Genomic DNA, 17,006 nt, shown 5'->3' on the forward strand with positions numbered 1-17,006 from the left:
AACGCCTCAAACCTTTGATGTCCTGATGACGCGCTGTGCAGAGGATCACCTTGCCGTCAGAACGTGTTTTGCTGCCGCTGTGTTCAGTAATGCAGTTCAGTGAAAAAAAACCAGCAACACGACGATAAGGATCGGTTAACAGACACGCAAGAGAAGAAGAACGGGGAAGAATGAGCCGCTAGACTTTTGTACTGATTATACGTTTGAGAACACTGATTCACATTATGATGAATTCCTGATATAAATAACCGTAGACGTGTTTGGCCACGGATAACTAAAATAGAACAAAGCAGTGGTCTTCTTGGTCCGAGGTACTGCTGGGCGTCCGCAAGTTTTTTTGAGTAAACTCCAACCATTAACGCTCGAACAGCAGGTTTTTTTTTTTATTTCAGTAACCAGCTGACTAGTTTTTATAACCCGAAATAAATAAATAAATCTAAAACATAAACACACAGGAACCATAAGCATCATAACTGAGTATATTAATAGGTTAATAAGTCATTATAAATATGTTATTATAGGCCAGGCATAAAATGCAGCCACACAACATTTTAGTTGAAGACGCCTTGAATAAAGTAGAGATGACTCACAACTCATCTTACTCTAATAATATAATCATAACTGTTCTACAGAAATCATTTGACAGGATCAATTTCAAAGCATCTTTCTAACTAAAGTGAGATCAACTACAACTTGCTGCAGTTTTCAGTGTTCATGTCAGAGGTCTCCTGGTCATTCTCGGGGGCTGAACCGGAGGCAGCGTTCACCTCGGCGCCGGAGCTGTCTTTGGTCTCTTTGACACTCATCCCCAAGAGACGACGGAGCTTCATCAGCAACAGTTCCACTATCTCCTCCTCGTCTGAGGGCTGGGTGATGGGGACAGAGCCAGCCAAGGGGTGGTTGGGAAAGAATACTTTAAATAATAATCCGGGAAAAGGTGAAGGAAAGTAGAACAACTATTAAAAGGCCTTGGACATATCTATCGCTCTATAGCAATGAAAAATGTACCTTATGATGAATCTGCTCTTGGCTGAATGCCATGAGGATGACTGATACAAAAAGGTTCAGTACCACGAAAGTCATGAGAATAACACACGAACCAATGAGGAACGCCCCAAGCAACATGTTGTGTTCCAGGACCTAGAAAACCAGAGGGAAAATTAGCTGTGGAGGCCTCGGCCTCTTCTATGGAAGGAAATAAGTCAAAATAAACGAAAAATGTTGGAATACATTTTTTTTTGGCTTGGTTCCCCATAATAAAGGGTAATAAGTATTTCAAAGGTAAAGTCCTTAATAAAACTTTAATCGAACTCTGTTGCACGGTATTGCAATAAAAAACATCACTGACCTCATTGTAGTTAAAAATGCCCAACTGCATACGGATCAAGGTGAGAACCGCATCCATCAGAGTCCTGTATGAGGACACTGTCCAGCCATACAACAAATTGCACTAAAAGAAAGAGCACGGTGCAGTCAGGGACGACGGCAAAAATATGACAACGAAATTGAGACGCTCTAAGGCCTGTTACATTCTCTGCAACGCAATAAGCATTTGCCTTAGAGGCACTGAATACAAATACTGCTCAACAAACTACACAAGTGCAGAAGTAACCGCTCGCGGGGAACTGAAATGGCAATGGCAGCAGCAGAAGAAGAGAGATTATTCTGGCATATACCCATACTGTATGACACTGCCTCTACACTGCATTCCGACCGCAATTGAGATTACCGGTACACAAAATTCTGCATTCCTCTGCCAAGGTGGCCATTTTTAAATTCCCCGGCTCAATGCTTCCTCCTCGCAAATTTTGTTGCCACCTTGTGGATGAGCCGTTTGAAGGGAACTTAAAAGTGACCCTCACAGTGATGGAGTAGGCCAGCAGCATGACGGCGATGATCAGCAGGAAGCCCGCCATGTCTCCCCCGGCCCTCTGCAGGGCGGATGTGATCATGTTCAGCTTGGGGTTGAGTCTCAGCAGGTGCCACAGCTTGACCGTGGCCAGCAGCACCAGGAAGGCCAGCACGTAGCCCAGCGCCGAGTCCGCCATGGCCGTCTCGTGGAAGTTGACGAACCTGGACGCACGTGAAAAGTAAGACTGGTATTGTAATACGCTAGTTAGTACGTAGTAGTAATTAATATTTATACCCTATACCCATAACAATAGTTTAGCCTGTGCATAGTACCGCATTCTATTTCTGTTTTGTATTTCTTTTTTGGCTAAATGTATATATTCAAAAAGTTACTTATTTTTCTTTACTTTACTTGACTTTTTATTATATTACATTATTATTATTTCTATCCTCCATTTTTTTCTCAGGCGGTTTACAGACTTTTTTCAATACTAATCGTCAGTGTCCAAACGCACCAATCCTCACCGAGACAATTGTTAGATCCTAAATTCCTAAATGTAGCTTCCATTGAAGACAGAACTCTTTCAAGAGCATGTAAATATTTTTTTGCTAACGGAGAAGGTTAAAAACTAAAAAGTTTTTCATGAAGGGGTTGCTTTCCTCTGTTCCCTCAGATGAGTGGAGATAAGTTTAAGATAAGAGAGCCTGTTATTTTGGAAAGATTCTGGTTTATGTTTAAGCTTAACCGATTTGTTGATCGTTGGGAAACAACCCGAGTGATTGGCCTCAGAATATTTTTTTATTGATCCGGGGTCAAGAGAATAGCTTGAGACAACACCCAATACCTCAAGGTTAAAGGCCTGAAGACTTACAACCTCACAATCAAAGTGAAGTTAGTTAAGTTAAATTTTAATATTAAGACCTGTTGCAAAGATAAAATCACGATTGCCATTTTGTTTTTCTATAATTAACTTCTGCATGAACCGTCAAAGAGTATTGTGTGACATAAGTGATATTATTTGATGGCACCATCTAAACACTACCATGAAATATTCGATTTGATATCTCTTTACATAATGTATGCTGATGGCAGAAGATCAGAACTGTGCTGCTTTAGCCTCCCTTACATGCATATCCTTATCTATCTAATTGATCTTTGTCACTGCATATGTGTCTTGCATAATGAATTAACCCTTTGTATTCATCTTTGGCAATTGTACTTGTCCTCATGTCGTTATGTTAATTCTAACAGGATCATGGGATTGGCCTCCACGCTCCAATGCTAAACATACAATTTATTTTAAATGTACAGCCTCACTGGGATCTCCTTAAGCACATGTGTGACTGCATTTCCAATCTCACACCTATTTGTATGTATGTATGCAATTAATTATACATTATCTTGGCTACCTACCTTTTCTCAGAATTTTCTGTGTAACTACTGCTCCAACTTAATTCCATTTATTCTAACTGCTGGGTAAAAACACAAGGGGATTGTAAAGTGCAATGGGAGCTGTAGGCTCATAAGAGCACAACATTGTGAACTTAGCCTCTTGGTCTTGTCCCACCTGACAAAGCAATTAACTATGCACACAATTCTAACTTCTAGTTTGAAAAACAGAAAGAACCTTTGGGGAATATTTGCATTCTCGCAGATAACTAACGGCTTGGTACTTAATTATTTATGCTGGAGAAACAAAAAATAACATTCTTTCGTGTTCATTTCGTCACCCAGCACCGACAAAACACTTTGAATGTGCAAATGCGTCCTTGAAGTTCCATTCCCAGCAACAAAGCAGTGGGCATCAGCAGTGGTGGTCTTTCATCTTCCACATTCAATCCAATGAAATAAGTTTTGCATTAGGGATTCTCACTGATCTTTGTGGCTGCGGTAGTAGGCCATATCACGGCTCCCCAGCACGGTCCTTTTGATGGTAATGGACAGAGCGCTCCAGCTGAGGAGAATAATAGCCAGCTCGAGCAGGTTCCACTTGCCCCGGAAATAAGACCACCTCTGCTGCTTCATCAATTTACACTGTCGGGAGGTGAAATCAGGGGGGAAACAAGAACGGATATATTAAGCTTTAGGATCCAAATAGTAGTGTCAAGTTGTTGAACCCGTAAGAAGGGGATTTGGAAAAATGTGTGAATAACACTGTGCTATGGGCGCTCAAATAAATGCAGAAAGCTGCCATTCCACCATCAGTGAATCTTCTAAACCAAGGAAATACAGAGGGCGGAATAATGACAGTCTGCTTTCTATCTTTTTTCTCAAATTGCTTATCCACATCAGCGTTACAGAAGCAACAGGGCAAGCGGAGCAGCCCAGACGCCCCTGCCACTTCTCCCAGAGTATAATATAGATACGTTTCCAAGAGCTATGTACTTAGCTCAGTTTATTCTGAGAGCAAACATATGAAAATACATAGGATGTGATGATGAATCCCTTAGGTGACTACAAACGGAAGCCCAGTCGCATCAGAACATTACGGGTGAAGACGTCCTCCTGTTATTTACCTGGAGGAACATGTAATAGATGATGAAAAGGAAGTATAGGATCTCAGTCAGAACAAAGACGTGAAGGCCCCCAGTGGACGGGTAAAGGCGCAGACTTTGCAGCTCACTGCGGAACTGGAACGCTCCTGTGTAATCCAGAAGGGTAGACATGTTTAACACAAAAGGCTGTATTTACCCATTTACACTTCAATCAGCACACTCCAGTGTGAGATGAGAGCGACTGTGATAACTACCTTGTGCCTGAAAGACTCTTTATCACAATCCCAAGCTCTTAAGATCTATTTTCAGCGGTGAACATGGCATTCAAACAACAGTACTTGCCAGTACGTATGATCATAAAAAGAGGTTTTGAAAACGAACACAGGAATGCTTTTCCTCACCTGTCGCTGCGGTCTCCAGCATGAGTGTGATGACGCAGAAGAGGTTGACGTTAGCGTTGTACACCGTGAACTCCACAAAGATCGCCCTGGTGTAAATGTCAAGCCAGGTGTTGCGGAACAGGTACTCGAGGGTGCTGCAGACGAGTCAAGGAAACGTCAAGACCTCAGCCATACACACGGTGCAAAAAAATAGAGTCGTTCTTGTCAATTTTATTTGGGATATTTTAACCGGCAGCGCACCTGCTGCCATTTTGCCGATCTGGGCCGAGGTCCACTGCGAAGCCGCCTCCGCGGTAGAGCGCCGCCTTACCCCAGATGGAGTGAGCCCTGAGTCTGGCCTGCGTTTGGTACTCCCACGGGGTGTTGCGACTCTGAGAGACATCGCCCGTGACGGATCGGTTCCAGCCGGGATGGTAGGACCCCGTGTCCTCTGCTTCCCAGGAGTACAGAGCGTGGCAGTCTGGCACCAGGTGACGCATGGAGCGGGCAACGTGGCACCGGCTCTTCTGGACCCTCACCTGACGGAGGCGGGCGGAGCCTACCAGCTTGGAATTCCCATCTGTGATAAATCCTGCGACACAGAAACAACGTGTCGAAACACACGTCACAACTCACTCAGTCTGAATGAGTAATTCAAACTTTAGATCTATCTTTATCTCTGTCCCTTCATCCTATTACTCCATTGTCTCCCTCTATCTATTAACTGTATCCTCCATATTTACTTTACCCGTCTGCCTATCAGTGGTGGCAGTAGTACTCGGAAATTTTACTTCAATACAAAAAACCCTGAAACAAATTTACTCAAGAGTATCACATTGGCATTTTTACTTTTGTAAAAGTATATAAGTACTTGCTCTTACAAGTACTAGAAGTAATAGCACATGTCATATCAAGTGTCCTGATATTACAGATCCTATAATACGCCATTAAGTCCTACTGTACTTTCTTTCTGCAGCTCTGTGCTCATGCATAAATTTATTCCAATTTACAAAAAAAAAAGTGGAACAGGTGGTATCGTAAATTACAAAGATAAACAAATATTAATATGAATCCTGATTTACGTATTTATTTCACCAAATGCAGTAGTGTAAAAAGTGTAGACAATTTGCTCGGAAATGCGGTGGAGTAAATGTCGATCTTACCGGGGTATGTTCCAAAGAGGTTGCCGAGCAGAGTAGTGTTTGCCCAGATGAACACTTCCCCGAGACTCATGCTGTCCGAGACGCCGCTGCCGAAACTCCGGCGAATGTGCTTTGACAGGAAAAAGGCGTTGGGGTCCCTCTGGCTGTACGTCACCACCAGCAACATCCACATAAACCCGAAGTACGCTGCAAAAACGACCATACACCTGAGACACGTAGCTCTCGACCAGTTTGCGAGGGGTGCACAAACACCGTGTTTCCAACGTGTCAAAAATCAACTTATCAACCAAAAAGAAAATCACGCAGTCAAGCCAGGGACGGACACGGGATTCATCTGTTACTAATCCTTACTGATCCTTCTGCCATCACTTTTATATAAACCTCTTCAAATTTCAATTTTGAGGGACATGTTACTACCGACTGAATATGAAATGAAATGAAGCTGAGCAAATATTTATGTTTTTTTGTTTTGTTTTTACCGCCTAAATCAATTTCCACCTACTGAGAATCTCTTTGATGAGTGCACAGGCTTTCTGTTCTTTAATCTGGTTCCTCCTCATCCGCTCTATATCCACGGGAGACGGAGGCGCGTAGAGTCTGCTGTCGCTGCATGCTGCTCCCAGAGGATCATCTGTGGGGGGAGCGAGGAGGCTTTTTATTCAAAGCAACAGAGCTCAGCGAGCAACGAACCACTGGGTTTCTCGCTTATTCTCCGGAACATTGATAATTTCGCAGCTTTAGCATTTGTGTGTTATTATCATACTGGGTCATATTCGTTTCTGAAGTACATACATATTTTATGCTTCATGGGAAACTCTTTTGACCCGCTCCAGCTTTACCTGGTTTTCTGTTGATTTTTACAAATGGGGGGCTTTCATCGTTCTCCTCGTCCACTTTCTTCAGCACAAGAGCAAAGAAGACAGCGAAACCCACTACCTGCAGTGGAGAATTTATTCATTGAAATGCCTCGCAAAAGGAACCGGGAGACTAGGAAGACAAGGTTAAGAAATAAAAAAGTCATTACAATAACAACATTAACTAATACAGTGCACATTTGGAAATTTCACCCATGATATTCCAACTGGCAAAATATTGATCGCCAAACGAGACGTCAAAATGAGATGAAATCCTTCCATAATAACGTGGAGCTGTTTTGCAAATACATAGATGGCTTGCTTGACCTTGAGCGGCTGAATGATGAGGAGACTTTGGAAGAAGGAGATCATCATGGAGACCAGCCAGCTTATGGAGCGCTCCTTTCCGAATTTCAACCCGTACAGCATGGTGAAAAATGCTGCCCCGCAGCTGGTCAAAATCACCAGAAGCCAGCCGACAAACACAAACCACCAGGGAAGCCCTCGCTGGCAGCAGCGGCCATTCCCCTCCGTGCTACAAGCAGAGTGATAACATGTATATAAAGAGTCAGCAGTGGTGGTCTTTCTATATGTATATATACAGTATGTACATACAGTATATAGTCACATATACTCAGAAATTGCAATAAATTATTTTGACTGCCTGCTATTGATATAATATCAGTTTTCTGCATTTTAAATGATGATTGGGTGATAAAAATTATAATGAGAAAATCTGACATCTAGAGGAAAAAAAAATGTTATTCTTGATGGACACTGATGTGATATCTGCATCATATTTGCACGTTGATGGACATTTTCCTTTTTATAAGACGGTTTGACTCAAAAAGAAGTTTAACATTTTCTCGATGGAGGTCTGAAGATGGAAATTGCACACCAGCAGTGAAACTCTTAAAATGTATCAGACTTTTTATTAAAACAGCATCATCATCATCATCATCATCATCATCATCATCATCATCATCATCACCAGCATCTACTGTATAACACGTCTAATTATATATCACACGAGATAGAACACACTCTCAAAAGTGATGAGAATTAAGATATCAGCCGGTGGTATAGTCAGTGGTATTTTCTTCCACTACATGAGTGCTTACCCCTGGGCGACAGGGTGCTGGGCGTGGCTGGAGTCCAGCAGTTGATCTCCACGCAGCTTCTCTGCAAACAGGCCTTTCATGCCCTGGACTTGTTGCACTGCGTGATCGTAGGCGGTTTGATCAGCAAAGCCAGATGGCTCGACCAGTCTCAGCTTCTTGTCGATGTGACATATCTGCCTGTGCAGATGCTCCGTTCTGTTCACACCGTTCATCTGAACACCATCTGCTGCCTTCTCTGGATCCACACCAACACTGTGGTCTGAAAAAACAAAATAAAATAAAAAATAAAATAAAAACATTGTTCAACTTGTTCTGTCCGAAGAGCACATAAGCTATAACAGTGTAGTGATATCGTCAGCAGATACACCTGGTGTTTGAGGGCCTGGAATATCTTGTTTCTCAGACCGATTTGTCTTGGACTGAGGGCTGACCGCTGCATCGTCCTTCACAACATGTTCTCTGATGATGTCCTCCACCACAGAGAGAACAGCGGTGAGGTCAGCTTTTTGTCCAGACTCCAACTCTGTCTCCATGCCTGCCGTGTCGCCTTTTACAGTCTTAGACAGTGAATTTGCAATTCTTATGATATCCTGAGGCGGCAAATATCACAAAATGATGATCAAAGCACAGACAGACAGACAGACAGACAGACAGACAGACACAGACAATTGAGAGATGTATATATCATACATATATATATATATATATATATATATATATATATATATATATATATATACATACACTTTGTATTCAGATATATTTCGATTTAAATGCATACATTTACAATTGTGTTTGGACAAAACACTTTTTTCTCATCTATAAAAGAAGGAAAACTAAAAGTTGTTACTTTGTTTTCCAAAAAGTAATGGATTGACAGTCTTGGAAGAAGGGAAAGTCACTCTGATGTGAAGATAGATTAAAAAGCTTCTTATTTCTTGCATGGTCAGCCAAAACCCAAATTGCTTCAGGGAGTTTGGACTCAAGGTGAGCCTCGGGGAGCATGTACCTTGCGGGTCCAATTTTAAGCAATTGAAGGGTGATATCAGCCAGTAGTGGATGTAATACAGATGTCCTAACCGTACAAGTGCAGATACCCTACAGAACTCTGGTCAAAGTAAAGGTCCTCCATTTAAAGGTGAAGAATGGAGTGTCTCAAGTAAAGTATTAGGGAGTTGGTAGTAAATGTAAAGATGGACAATTGGGATTTCATGTTCAGTTGATCTTTAGCGGAGCTCACCTTTAGTGGGGCCACGAGAAAACCAGTCAGACTCTCATTTCACTCACTCTGACTCCACTTATTACTTGACGTACAGATTGGAGCCATGTCACGAGCGTGGTGCTCATTTGCTGTGTCGTAAAAATCGGTTGATTTGAATCAGTATTTCTTCAGACTGTATTATTCTTTACACCGCTGGTAAAGTCAGTGTTTTTCCCGACACCGGAAATCTAGTGTGTGCACATTGACATTTGACTGGGCATAGTTCAGTAGAAGGGTACATGGTCTACAGGAGGACCAACTGCCATAGAATGCTCTGAACCTTTTTTGTTTTTCAGTCAGTCGGGGTAAAAGCAGGTGCGATATGGATGAATCAAGCTCTAACGTAACGTTTAAAGACTGGAACTGATGATCAAAATTGCTGATTTTCTGATGATACAGATGAACGTTGTTTTCGAACTGTACATTTTTCCACTTTAATTGGTTCCCAATATAATTACAATGAATGCAATAATAGCTGGGGGATAATAAAGGCATTAATAGGTACTATTGCAAAATATGAAGGATGCACATAACTCATCGCCACCTGGATCAGGGAGTCTGCACTGATGCTGCTGACCTCTGTCTTGAAGGCCGCGGGCTCCGAGAAACGTGGTGGAATTTCCCTCCACCCGCAGGCCTCCGGTTTGGCCTTAGAGCAAGACGTCTCACGAGGACGAGTGCATCGGAAGATGCTCCCAATGAGGAGATTGAGAGGAAACATAATGAGGGAACTCTCAATTCCAATCATGAACTGCTGCCAGGTAAACTCAAAATGACCTGAGGGCAGAGGGGGAAATGGAGGAAGAGAGAGAAACATAGAATAATGATTCATGTGTTTCAGTTTCATATAGCTATCATATATATGCATCGTATATCAGCCACAACAATAAAACCACTGACAGGTGAAGTGAATAACATTGATCATCTCGTTCCAATGGCTCCTGTCAAGAGGTGGAGTATACTGTATGAGGCAGCAAGTGAACAGTCAATCCTTGAAGTTGATGTGTTGGAAACAGAAGAAAATGGGCAAGCGTAAGGATCTGAGTGACTTTGACAAGGACCAAGGACCAAGGACAATTGTGACTTATATTATGGCTAGACGACTTGGTCAGAGCATCTCCAAAACAATAGGTCTTGTGGGGTGTTTCTGGTGTGCAGTGGTTAGTAACTACCAAAAGTGGTCCAAGGAAGGAAAAACCGGTGAACAGGCGACAGGGTCATGGACGCCCATGGCTCTTTGACGTACGTGAGGAGTGAAGTCTAGTCCGTCTGGTCCAATCCCACAGAAGAGCTACTGTAGAACAGATTGGTGAAAAAGTTAATGGTGCTATGATAGAAAGGTGTCAGAACACACAGTGCATCACAGCTTGCTGTGTATGGGGCTGTGTAGCTGCAGACCGATCAGAGTGTCCATGCTGACCCCTGTCCACCTCTGAAAGCTCCTACAATGGACACGTGAGCATCAGAACTGGACCATGGAGCAATGGAAGAAGGTGGCCTGGTCTGATGAATCGCGTTATCTTCTACATCATGTGGATGGCCGGGTGCGTGTGCATTGTTTACTTGGAGAAGAGATGGCACCAGGTGCACTATGGAAAGAGGGCAAGCCTGAAGGCTGCTGGTCCTGGCATTCATGTGGTTACTTTGACATGTACCACCTACCTAAACATTGTTGCAGACCAAGTACACCCCTTCATTGCAGCGGCATTCACTGATGGCAGTGGCCTCTTTCAGCAGGATAATGCGCCCTGCCACACTGCAAAATATTGTTCAAGAATGGTTTGAGAAACATGACAACGAGTTCAAGGTGTTGACTTGGCCTCCAAATTCCCCAGATCTTAATCTGATCGAGCGTCCGTTGGATGTGCTGGAACAACAAGCCAGATCCATGGGGGCCCCACCTCACAACTTCCAGGACTTAAAGGATCTGCTGCTAACGTCTTGGTGCCAGATACCACAGGACACCTTCAGAGGTCTTGTGGAGTCCAGAGCACAATTGGTCGGAACTGTTTTGGCGGCACTAGGGGGAGCTACACAATATAAGTAGTTATTGTGACCAATAATCTCTTGAACTTGAACTTGAACTTGAACTTGAACTTATTGGTGGTGGTTTTAATGTTGTGGCTGATCAGTGTAGGTCTCTGCAAAGAACCTAAAGGTTCTCTGCAGAGAGCCTTGAATTCAATAGACCATTCAGAGAAAAAGCAAAACTAGTATCCTGCTTTTATTTCGTGCTAGTCAGAACAAAATTGAAACCCATGCATTTTAAATTTGAAAACATCCATCAGGTTAGTTCTAGTTTTGGTGTATGTATCTGCACCCCTCCCCCTTCCTCCTCCTTCCCCATGCCTCCCCCACACACAAAGTTTGTGAAAATACCTCCATTCAAATTAATTTGTTTGAATTCTGATATGTGTAGCACGAAAAAATCTCCCAATTCAATTGAAATTAGTTCAAATTCCATTTTGTGTAGCAATTTAGAGGCTGTTTTAGATCAGGGGCTATTCATAAAACATGCGGGGCTCAAGCCGTGGACGCCTACCCCTAATGAGGCCACTGACCATGAACACGAGAAAGAGCGAGACCGGGTTGTGCCTACAAACTGTGAACACTTACACCTGTAATAAGCGTTTTGATGTTGTGTTACAAAGCTGTCGGGCACATAAATGGGAAGCCGTGAACGTTTAAAATCTATCCCATTTGACAACAAAAGACTCGATTGAATATCTGTTGAAATCTGGAGTTTTCAGCTGACCCTAGAGAGGAAGCGGGAGCACGTCATTAGCTGCTTTAAAAAACAGTCTAAAGGGAGAGCGTCAGGAGGCTGCAACTACTTTTCCCGTCATTCATACACAATAAAAAGAGAGTCAAACTGGTGCGTTCGGGTTAAACTCTGAAAATGCGTTCACGGCATCAAAACATTTATGCCTTTAAAAACATATTTTGTAGTTGCTATGTGGCCTAACATGGGGCTCCTAGCTTCTGCCGGTCCCAGGCTGTTGCCTCATTGTTAAATCCGCACCTTTTCGAAAGAGCGGGCGTGAGAGTGGATTCACAAAGTCAACATCATTTCTAAGGACTCAAAGATAGTCCAAGGCAAAATAGAGGCCAAGTCATTCGGCACAATTCGGGAGTGTGACTGATTCACGCTTTGCATCCCACCAAAAAAAAAACATTTTGACAGAATAAAAATGATTCACAACTCAGAGCCGAACCAACTCTTCTTTTGACTCTCTTTCACAGGAAGTTCTCCCTCGCTCACTGTGCGTTACGCCAACAGAATCAAATGAAAAATCGTACGTTTCAAATTGACACTCGGTGATAAAACACTGCACTTTGTTAAGCAAAACAACCGAACAACATGGCTGGCAGGAAGTGGAGTTCTGACAAAGCGGCTTTCTCCTGTACTGGCACACTGTGGGCGTGCTGTGTTTACCCAGGTCCATGGTCTGCTCGGAGGGGTCTTGTGGAACACCGTAGAACATGATGCTGGTCAGCATGGTGCAGTGCAGCAGCGAGAAGCAGCACGACACTCGCTGCACGCGGCTGAAAGTGCTGCCGGGAGGACAACTCACCACAGAGAACCACAGGTGGCGGTCGTTGAAATCCCTGGCTGTCTTCGCAAAGAACAGATTACTGGGGGGAAAAACGTGGAGAAACTTTTTTTTTCAAATTTCACTCCCGGGTGGAATGAAAATGGGTTTCTGTTTAGTGCAGTTGTGTGGAAGTGGATTAAAACGAAAAAAGAATAATACTTCAGACACAAATTAATCTTTTTGATGTTGTGACAACGTTAATATGAGGATACAACAATGTAAGACTTTCATAAAACCTATTTGGATAGTTATCGAGTCTTGTTGACACACATTCTAGGCTGAGAGTTTGCAGTACAATACAAAATTGGCTACATTCAGGCATTTCCTTAAGCAATTATAACATCAATTGTAATTATTTTACCATTGAGTGAGTGATGGTAAAAAAACATTTTACCATATTTAACAATATTCTTTATAACTGTTATTATAGAAGGATGAGAAACACGTATTTTACTGCTTTTAATTAACTAAAAATAAATACAAATGTTTTCCTCGAGTGAACTGCCTGAGTGTGTATGTGAGAGAGAGAGCGAGAGAGAGAGAGAGAGAGAGACTGAAAACCCTCAGATCACAACATGGGTTCTCTCTCACCTGAACCTCTTTAGATCCATCTCTGTAGCGACAGGAAACATTTTATCAAGTGTGCAATCACCCACATCTACAGTGAGCCAGGAGTCACACAGAAAATGCCATTTCTCCTCCGTCTGTAAGTCCTTCACTACAACGCTGTTCACGTACCTGTAATATAAATAACCTATTTATGGTTTTTTAGCGTGTTTAAAGGACCATACTGGTGTGAAATTGAAGTTTTGCTTAAGTTTACACAGATTTTAGATTACCCCGATTTAACTCACATTTTTCGATTTATTATATGGTCTCTATTTTCGGGAGAAACATACCGTAAAATGATCTCCTTTTTGCCCTGTTTTACATTTGTTAATTCCATATTTTAAGGCTCCACCTTCTCCAACGGAATGTAACATGTGTGTGCTGACTAGTAAACAGGCTAAACTCAATTTCACGCCGCTATCCCCCTTTAAATGGATTGAGTTCAGGCGAAGGGCGATTAATGAAACAGCCCGAGCCAAGCTCCTGAGTATGTCAGTTTAGGAATCAAACCCAAATCACTTTAGTATAGTGATTTCCCGTTGCGATATCACTCCTTTCCTACCAGGCGGGGTGCGCTCCTGAGTTGTCGTGCCACAGCCGGACACTCAGCAGGTCTCCCAGGGCGAAGGGGGTGGTCAACAGGAACATGTCCTTCGCACCCCTCTCAAACGCACACTTCTCCGGATCCGTCAGGTGATGTGGCGCACTCTCTCCCTCTGATCCCATGAGAGTTATCGTAACCTAGCAATGAAAGGGTGGGAGGGCCGGTGGGGAGGGGGGATTATGTTGCGGGGCCCGCAGTGCAGCATTGATTGGACAAGATCCAAGATTGTTCAGAACCCTGGGAAGTTGATCCGAGACTCCTGATGAATTACAATGTGTAAAAATGGCATCTGGACTTAAAGATCAGGAGGAAGAGCTGCAGCACGAATACGACCACTTACCTGGGAGGAGGTGCAGGCCCCATAGCGATGTCCAGTACAGACACAAAGCATGTACCGATAATCATCCAAGGGGTTATTGTCCTCAAGTACGGTCACCTTCACCTGCAAAACAACTAAAATGAACCCAGTGTCCCGAGATAGATGGATAGATAGATAGATAGATAGATAGACAGACAGACAGACAGACAGACAGACAGACAGACAGACAGACAGACAGACAGATAGATAGATAGATAGATAGATAGATAGATAGACAGACAGACAGACAGACAGATAGATAGATAGACAGACAGACAGACAGACAGACAGACAGACAGACAGACAGACAGACAGACAGATAGATAGATAGATAGATAGATAGATAGATAGATAGATAGATAGACAGACAGACAGACAGACAGACAGACAGACAGACAGACAGACAGATAGATAGATAGATAATAAAATAAAATATGCATTAAATTCATAAGATTACAATTTGCAAAAAAAAGTAGAAGAGCAATGATTCTGTAATGTAGGCTGGTCCTAAGCCATTAACTCTGTAACCAAATAGAAGGTAATTTAGTAGGTAGGCGGGGAGGCAGTTGGGTGGGTAGGTAGGTAGAGAAGGAGGGTAAGTGGGTAGGAAGGCAAGTAATCAGGCACTGTATGTAGGACGGTAGGCACAGAAGGAAGGAAGCTGACGTCCACTTGCCTCATCTCGTTTCATTATCTAGCATCAACTCCTAATGAGCATAGCTGTGCCCTTTGAGACATACTACCTTCGCTGCGTCTTGGATGTCTTTCCTGCGTGCCCACATAACCGCCACCAAATAGGCCAAAAACAGCGCACCGACGAAGCACACCACCACTGGGTTCTGGGCAAATGTTCCGAAGAGCTCGGCGGTGCGAGACAGATCAATGAGGGCGGGAGTGACGAAGAAAGAGCTTCCGAAGAAGGTGAGATGGTTGCAGAGACACTGAGTAACCGAAGATGTGGTTCTGACACCGACCTGGGAAGGCAGTAAGCAAGGTGTTTTTTTTAAAAAAAGTATTTGAAGTATTGTTTGCTTAAGATCGCATTGTGTGCAGAATAAATCTGTGCAATTTCCCTTGGTTTGCCGTTGGCGTTTGGCGTTTTCTGGGGTTTTCTATAAACTTCAACACACTGAAATCGCAAAAAACAAATAATATTGTGTGGAATATTGTTGGAACTCGGACGACCAGCATCGTGGTGTTAAGTGCTTCACAGGCCCGAGGCTATTGTGGGGTCTGGCACCTGCATCCATGGTACCGCAAATTAATTTGCAAAAAAACAAAAATGTACCCGCACAGCAATTCAACATCAGAGAACAGAAAGGCTAACCACAACTCTGAAATATTATTTTTCAATTCACCGGCAGCATACAAAGTCTTCCCTACGGCGAGCTGGGTAATATGGAACGGTAGTCGCGTGCAGCGGCCACCTACTGCCACATGCCAGTGTTTAAGGAAAATGTAATTCGTTCTTTCTTAAACACAAAACTTTACCATATTATTTTTTTTTTATGTCAGTCTAACTCACATGTTCAATTCATCCCCCACCCCACCCAAACTCCGCCCGTGACTTACCCTGCAACCACGATTGCTCCAGTCTGACATCGCTTTATTCCAGTGCTTGCAGTGGGACGCGACGACGGAAATGTTAACACTGGCATTGACAGATTTTATTCCCGGGCCGACAACAGGCTGCACGACAAGGTAATGGACTCCGGTGTTTCCTCTGAAATCATCGGGGCCCAGTAGCCAGGTGTAGCGTTCATCTGCAGACACACACGTGAAACCAATTGCAGGTTCCAAATCCCATACAATGCACAAAATCTCTTGCCTTCTGCGCTGCGAGTGGACTCTTCACCTTGCACAGGTCCCTGGCGAGGCATCTGTGTTGTGGCGATGGAACTGGCAGCGGTGGGATAGACGTTATGTCCCAGCAGCAGTTTTAAAGGCAAGGGATCGACCGAGGGCTCGATCTTGGAAATGAACACTTGATTAGGGCAAGCGATGAAGCCAAGACGTTTCGACAACACCAGGCGTGTTAACGGCAAAATATTTGTTCAGCGTGTCTGCCATTTTAAACTCCTCAGCGTGATACACAGTAAACAACTGAACCATGCAATAGTTATTTTCATTCTTGTCATTCTAATTTTAAAACATACATTATGCAAAATAAGTCTGCAAGAGTGATTCGTCACCAGACCTTTAACACCAGTGTTGAGTCAGACGAGGGGACATAAATGACCATTGTGCTGTAATTGCGGAGGTCCAGGAAAGAGTTGACCACCTGCTCCTCAGCAGGCCTCGGCAGTAGAATCTGGGGACCAGGCAACAGCTGACATTACAAGAGATGCATCCCCCAAGACGTCATATTCACAAATCCGAGCTTATACTTGTCCATGGTTATCGCATTTGTGACCCCCAGAGCTAACCATGAACAATGACTCGGGACGCTGTCGCAACCGGGTGCTTGCAAACAGGTCCGCCGCAAAAAAGCGAAATCTTTTTACGACGAGCTGCGTAGAACGCGGCTGCGACAAGGAAACATATGGTTTCAAATAAAAAGGTGCTTTTGACGTAATCAAATTATAAAATCTGAGCGTTCCATAAGGTTTCACCTTCACGAAGAAACCCACTGGGAGATCACAGCCTTTAAAGTAGCGACCTGTCGCTTATAAGCCTTTGTTTCTCGTTGACGTTCCCACATCGTTGACACATT

At 43.4% G+C, this 17,006-nt stretch overlaps 1 protein-coding gene across 1 annotated transcript in view; it reads right to left on the reverse strand.

The window, feature by feature from the left end:
* Window positions 1–686: 686 nt before the first annotated feature.
* Window positions 687–17,006, reverse strand: part of LOC307243925 (polycystin-1-like protein 2) — a gene marked incomplete at both ends in the record, with an annotated part of 32,911 nt that continues 16,591 nt past the window's right edge. The window contains 22 exons of the mRNA XM_080018894.1: window positions 687–866; window positions 1,009–1,140; window positions 1,349–1,450; window positions 1,863–2,073; window positions 3,726–3,886; window positions 4,369–4,493; window positions 4,749–4,882; window positions 4,989–5,319; window positions 5,891–6,076; window positions 6,393–6,521; window positions 6,730–6,826; window positions 7,072–7,279; window positions 7,866–8,124; window positions 9,661–9,903; window positions 12,563–12,762; window positions 13,314–13,460; window positions 13,894–14,072; window positions 14,276–14,377; window positions 15,037–15,267; window positions 15,866–16,056; window positions 16,149–16,263; window positions 16,491–16,604. Of these exons, the coding sequence (XP_079875020.1) occupies window positions 687–866; window positions 1,009–1,140; window positions 1,349–1,450; window positions 1,863–2,073; window positions 3,726–3,886; window positions 4,369–4,493; window positions 4,749–4,882; window positions 4,989–5,319; window positions 5,891–6,076; window positions 6,393–6,521; window positions 6,730–6,826; window positions 7,072–7,279; window positions 7,866–8,124; window positions 9,661–9,903; window positions 12,563–12,762; window positions 13,314–13,460; window positions 13,894–14,072; window positions 14,276–14,377; window positions 15,037–15,267; window positions 15,866–16,056; window positions 16,149–16,263; window positions 16,491–16,604 (3,777 nt within the window). The remainder of the gene's footprint in view (window positions 867–1,008; window positions 1,141–1,348; window positions 1,451–1,862; window positions 2,074–3,725; window positions 3,887–4,368; window positions 4,494–4,748; window positions 4,883–4,988; window positions 5,320–5,890; window positions 6,077–6,392; window positions 6,522–6,729; window positions 6,827–7,071; window positions 7,280–7,865; window positions 8,125–9,660; window positions 9,904–12,562; window positions 12,763–13,313; window positions 13,461–13,893; window positions 14,073–14,275; window positions 14,378–15,036; window positions 15,268–15,865; window positions 16,057–16,148; window positions 16,264–16,490; window positions 16,605–17,006) is intronic.

The sequence above is a fragment of the Zeus faber genome (assembly GCF_960531495.2).
Source record: "Zeus faber genome assembly, chromosome: 18".
In the NCBI taxonomy this organism is placed as follows: domain Eukaryota; kingdom Metazoa; phylum Chordata; class Actinopteri; order Zeiformes; family Zeidae; genus Zeus; species Zeus faber.